The sequence below is a fragment of the Pteropus vampyrus genome, unplaced genomic scaffold (assembly GCF_000151845.1).
Source record: "Pteropus vampyrus isolate Shadow unplaced genomic scaffold, Pvam_2.0 Scaffold333, whole genome shotgun sequence".
NCBI lineage: Eukaryota > Metazoa > Chordata > Mammalia > Chiroptera > Pteropodidae > Pteropus > Pteropus vampyrus.
In genome coordinates, this window is record NW_011889114.1 from 313,411 (window position 1) to 319,286 (window position 5,876).

The 5,876-nt window shown below is 55.2% G+C and overlaps 1 protein-coding gene across 1 annotated transcript in view; it reads left to right on the top strand.

Moving 5' to 3' along the window:
- The window catches only part of CRX (cone-rod homeobox), a 3,413-nt gene extending 2,742 nt beyond the window's left edge, over positions 1–671 (top strand). Inside the window, exon 3 of the mRNA XM_011378163.1 lies at positions 24–671. Within this exon, the coding sequence (XP_011376465.1) occupies positions 24–671 (648 nt within the window). The remainder of the gene's footprint in view (positions 1–23) is intronic.
- The last annotated feature ends 5,205 nt before the right edge of the window (positions 672–5,876 follow it).

Below are 5,876 nucleotides of genomic sequence, written 5' to 3' on the forward strand. Positions count from 1 at the left end.
CCCCACCCCCTCTGACCCCCCAGGTTTGGTTCAAGAACCGCAGGGCTAAATGCAGACAGCAGCGGCAGCAGCAGAAACAGCAGCAGCAGCCTCCAGGGGCACAAGCCAAGGCCCGTCCCGCCAAGAGGAAGGCCAGCTCCTCCCCAAGACCCTCCACAGATGTCTGTGCAGACCCCCTAGGCATCTCAGATTCCTACAGCCCCCCTCTACCTGGGCCCTCAGGCTCCCCCACCACAGCAGTGGCCACCGTGTCTATCTGGAGTCCGGCCTCAGAGTCCCCTTTGCCCGAGGCCCAGCGGGCTGGGCTGGTAGCCTCAGGGCCTTCTCTGACCTCAGCACCCTACGCCATGACCTACGCCCCAGCCTCCGCTTTCTGCTCTTCCCCCTCGGCCTATGGGTCTCCCAGCTCCTACTTCAGTGGCCTGGATCCCTACCTTTCTCCCATGGTGCCCCAGTTGGGGGGCCCGGCTCTCAGCCCCCTTTCGGGCCCCTCCATGGGACCATCCCTGGCCCAGTCCCCCACGTCTCTGTCAGGCCAAGGCTACAGCACCTACAGCCCCGTGGACAGCCTGGAATTCAAGGACCCCACAGGCACCTGGAAATTCGCCTACAACCCCATGGATTCTCTGGACTACAAGGATCAGAGTGCCTGGAAGTTTCAAATCTTGTAGGAGCCGCTCTTCCGCCAGCTCCCTCCATCTCTGGTCTAAACCTGCCTCCCTGCAGCTTCGATACTGGGACAGCATCTCTGAGAAAGCGACAGGAGCCAGCCACCCTTCCAGAGGTCGTGGCCACGCTGACTTCACGAGCAGCTTAACTCGCACGGTCCACCCCTTTCCTCCCGGATCTCCTGGAGCGGCTCGGCGGGGCTTAGTGATTCTCTCGACTCAGCACCATCTCACGCCGATGCTCACCGGCATTTTAAACCGTGAGCCCCGGACCCCAGAAACTGAGAACCCGCTTCAAGATGAAGAGAAAGTGGACTCTGCAGTTGCTTCGAGGGTGACGTTTGGGTCAGAATCCAGATGCCCTGGAACGAACGAACAGGGAGGCTCGATTTCTTTCCACGTGGGTCCGGACGTGGAAAGAGATCCTTCAGCACATGGCTAGAGATCCTTCTAGAACTTCCAAAGAAAGACTTTAAGAGGCCCCGACACGGAACCTTAGGCCGATTATACAGTCGTATTAAGAACATGCCTTTGGCAATTTCACAGACTTCATAAATGCCAGGTTTACATGGTAGGTTTAGGGGGCTGTCTGCTATGTATCTATTTCTCCCTAGTTCCTTCTTCAAGAGGTTCCATCATCCAATAATTCATTCACTCGGACGTTGGGAATGGACACATTGGGTAGGAGAATGGAGAGCAAGTTGCCTGTTCCATGTCTACTTTTTATTTCCCGTTTCATTTTAGGGTTGTCTAAAGGTGAATGTCACCCAGACACCGGAGGAATTGTGGAAGCTACATGGGGTGCACCAGCTAGAGCTGTGGGTATTTCACAGAGACCAGGAGGTAGACAGGTTTCCGATCTGTAAATATACAAAAGACGAGGGGGCAGGGAGAGAGACGGAGCCTGAGGCAGGCCCACGGGACAAATTGGACTCGTCTTCAGTTTTGACTGTGGGACCAGACGACAGTGCTTGGCCCGGGGACATATTTCTTTCAATCCACTTTGATCCACAGCAACAGAGACAAGCATTGTGAGAATTTTAGGAAGGACTTGGGTATTTTGACACGCTTGGAAGTTTGGTGCTTTGGCCCCTGCTTCCTCAGCCTTTCATTTCCGGCCGGGGGAGGCTGGAGCCAGCAGCCTCTCACTGGTGGGAGTCACAGGCGAGGAGGGCAGGAAAGGGAACGGGAAGGCGGTGGCATGCCGGGAGATGTTTAAGGACTGGTTCTCTAGGAAGAAGATGAGCCCCGATTTGTAGCGTTTGCCGATTTCCATGGTGTTAAGTACTCCCACTGTGGCTGAGTTCAAGGCACCAATCTGAGGTCCGCAAACTCAGACTTGGAAAGAGATGTGTGCCATCTGCTCGTGAGCCATTGAGAGCTGGCTCCAGGTCCCCAGAGCAGGAGGGAGGGGTGTCAGGAGGAAGCAGGCACAATGTGAGGAGAGGCCGGGAGGCATCCGATGATGGTTCTGGGCTCCGGCCAGGAGAGGTTCCCACAGCCTGGATCACTAGAGCCCGCAGAGATGGTTTACTCGCCACACCACCTGGCCGTCTCTCATGGGCTTGAGCCATGCTGGGCTCTGTGACATCAGACCCAGGAGTGACTCGGAGTCCAGTATGGGACACAAAGGATAGATAGAGGAGGATGGCCCACGTTGGGGTGCAGGATGAGGGATCCAGACAAAATTCACAGGGGAGGGACGGGGTGGGGGGAGGTCACATCGTGTGAGTCGGGACCAGAATGCAGTGTTGGTCACTCGTTTTGCAGACGCCCCCACGCTCTGTGCTGGAGGCCGGGGCCTCAGGCGTACGCGAGACTCCCTGCCCCACAGGGCTCCCCATTCACGGGGGAGGGTGTCTCATGCAGACCATTCTAAGGCAGCTCGATAACAGGGTCCGCGGAGGGCTCGGAGGGCGGCCGCGGTGCTCTGCTCTGAAGGACGGTGGAAGGTGACAGAGACTGGGGGACACGGTCCGACTCTGAGACCCCCATCCTGGGGTCTCCCGAGACTTCTCTGAGCGAGGAGTTGACTCCACTCGCGGGGTTCCGGGTTCGGTTCCGGGCTCCCTCCCGGGCCAGCCTCCTGAACCCGGTTCTCAGCCTTCGGCGGGGGACGTCAAAGGGGATACTTCCCCAAGCGACAGGGCGAGTGGGGCCAGAAGCCTCCCCGGTTCCGTCAGGCCCTCTGTTCCCCACGCTCTGGAACTCCAAGTCCCCCATCCCTGGCCTCCCTCAGAGTGAAAACCATTAAAACGTTGAATCCAGCTTCCAGTCTGGGTGATTTTATTTCTTTATTTCCTCGCAAGGACAGGCTGGAAAGATGGAAAAGAGACGTCTCGGTCCCTTCCTCCTCCCCGCACCTCTGTCCCTGGGGCCGGAGGTCCATCCACGTGCTTCCTCTAGCTGGTCACCATCCTTTCTTGCCGTCTCCCTAGAGCCCACGACGCAGGGCTCCGGGGGGCCAGCTCCGGGGGGCCAGCCCCCGCCCGCCCGCCGTGACCTCCCCCCGTGTGCGAGGTGGCGGTGATCACGGCCCTCTAAGCCTCTGCCTCTCTCCCTTCCTTCGTCCATCTGTCACCGTCCATCTCGCATCCCTGGGTCACTCTGTGTCTCAGTGTATCTCTCCACTCTCTCTTTCCCTCTGTCTCTCTTCCCCAGGACCGGACCTCAGTCCCTCAGACTTTCCGGGCAGACCCCCATTTCTCTTCGCTGGATTTTTGTCTTTTTTCTTCTTTCTTCTTCTTCTCATTTCCTTTGCCTCTGACGTGCTGTTTCTCCAAGTCTTAAGTCAACTCTCTCTGCTCCTGTCCCTCAGTCACTGAGTCCCAGGTTGAGATTTTTGGGTGTCGGGGGCGGGGGGTGGGGGTCGTTGAACACTGCGGGGGTCAGACAGACTCGTTGTCCGAGCCTGGAGCAGCCACTCTGCTCACATGATCTTGGGCGGTTCGTTGCTCCCTGCCTCAGTTTCCCCACGAAGGGTATCGAGAAGACCCACTTTAAGAGAATTGAATAAGACTATTGTATGAAGTCGGTGGTCTTGAGGACTGGTTCATACTAAGAGCCCAAGATCCATTTATTTTGTGTGTGTGTGGTACGATACACGTTCTATAAAATCGACCATTTTTACCGTTTTATTTGATTTCATTTCCATTTTTGCCATTTTAAAGTATGCCATTCAGTGGTATTAAGTACATTCAGTGAAGAAACGAGACACAAAAGGCCACCTATCGTGTGATTCTATTTATATGAAACGTCCAGAAGAGGCAAATCCATAGAGACAGAAAGCAGATTAGTGGTTGCCAGGGACGTGGGGAGGAGGGGGAGCTGGTGAGTGAGGAGTGATGGCTAATGGCACAGGGTTTCTCTTTGGGGTGACAAAAAAGTTCTGGAACTACGTAGGGACCCAACAATTCCACCCCTAAGTCGATACCACAGAGAACCGAAAACAGGTATTAAAACCAACACGCGGACACTCGTGCTCATGGCGGTGCTGTTCTTGATAACCAGACATGGAAATAACCCAGCTGTCTCCTGCCTGACACACGGATCAACAAAGAGTGGTCCGTCCACATGGCGGGTATCACTCAGCCTCGAAGATGAATGAAGTTCTGATGCCCACTACAACCCGGGTGCATCTCGAAGACACTGATGAATCGTGATCTTAACCTCATTTCTTTGTTCACTGAACTTGTACATATGTCATTCATGGCAACTTTATTCGCGATGGTCCCCGACGGGGAACTATCCGAATGTCTGTCAGCAGGCGAGTGGGTAAACGAACTGGTGTGCATGCAGATAATGGAATATCCGTGGGCAGTAAAAAGCAACGAACGCCTGGCATCTATAACGACATGGGTGACGGGCGACGATGAGGGAAGAAATCAGACTCGAGGCGGCACAGACAGCATGACTCCCCTGACACGAAGCTCTAGGAAAGGTCACGTCCTAGTGGCAGAAAGCGACCGAGAGTTGCCAGGACCTGGGTTGCTATAGACAGGATTCACTACCAAGGGATGCCTTTGGGGGGCGCTAGAAATATTTTATCTCTTGATTAGGGTGGCGGTTCTGCGACCCGTCTACAAGTACGCCCAATTCACCAAACTGGACTCCTAAAATGGGTGGATTTTACAGAATACATGTAAACCTCAACAAATTGGATAGAAAAGCAAAGAAAGAAAGAAAGAAAGAAAGGTTTACTGAGCACGTACTGTTTGCCAGACACCGGTGAAAGCGGTTCTGGCTCGTAATTCTCAGATCCACCCAGGAGACAGACGCTATCTATTGACCCCATTTCACAGATGAGGAAACCGAGGCCGGGCGAGGTCAGGTGACCTGCCCAAGGTCCCACAGCTGGGAGAAGGTAGAACTGGGATGTCTACCGATCCTGCCGGGCCGCCGCCCCTCCCCCACCTCTGGTCCTGCCTCTCGCTCCTGCTCTCTCCTCCCTGTTTCTTCCTTCCTCCCCTCTCCGCCCTCTTTTCCTCTCTCCATCTCTCCCCTCACCTCCTTGTCCCGTCCCCCCCCCCCTCCTGTCCCTCCGGATCTCTGAGCCCCTCCCTGGCTGTTTCCGGGACTAATTTAGCAAATGTTCCAATCCTCTTACAGACGGCCCAGCCTCAGCAGAACCACAGGGCGATCAGCAGGGATTAGGTTCAGGGTTCCCGGCCCCCCAGGGAGGGGACTTCATTGGAGACAACCGAGTTTTAACTCAGGGATGCCCTCCTCGCTCCTGTCCCCTCCACAGGAAATCACGCGTGGGACACGCGGTAATAATAAAACCACAGCCAAGGTCCCCAGCTTCCTCTACCTCCCCCTCGCTGAATCTTCATTCCACGCTCATGAGGTAGGGCCAACCCTTCTCCCTGATTCTGTGGATCAGTAGGAGTTAAATAACTTCCCCAAGACAAACAGGATCTGGTCCCAGTCTCCCGGAGAGGCTTAGATTAAAGACGAAGAAATGGAGGAGGAAGGCCTTCCACATGGCCTGCCAGTGCGACTCCTGCTTGGTGACTTCAAAGATGATACTTTCAACCCCTTCGAAACGTGGAGGAGATGAGAGAGGGTGTGGGAAACCAAGGGGGGTGGGGACCTGAAGGAAAAATGCATTCCAAGCAGGAGGAAAAAAAAAAAAAAACAGGGCCGAGGAAGAGATTAGGCAGAGAAGCAATAATAAGACAGATGCCAGGAGCGGGGGTTGGGGCAAGG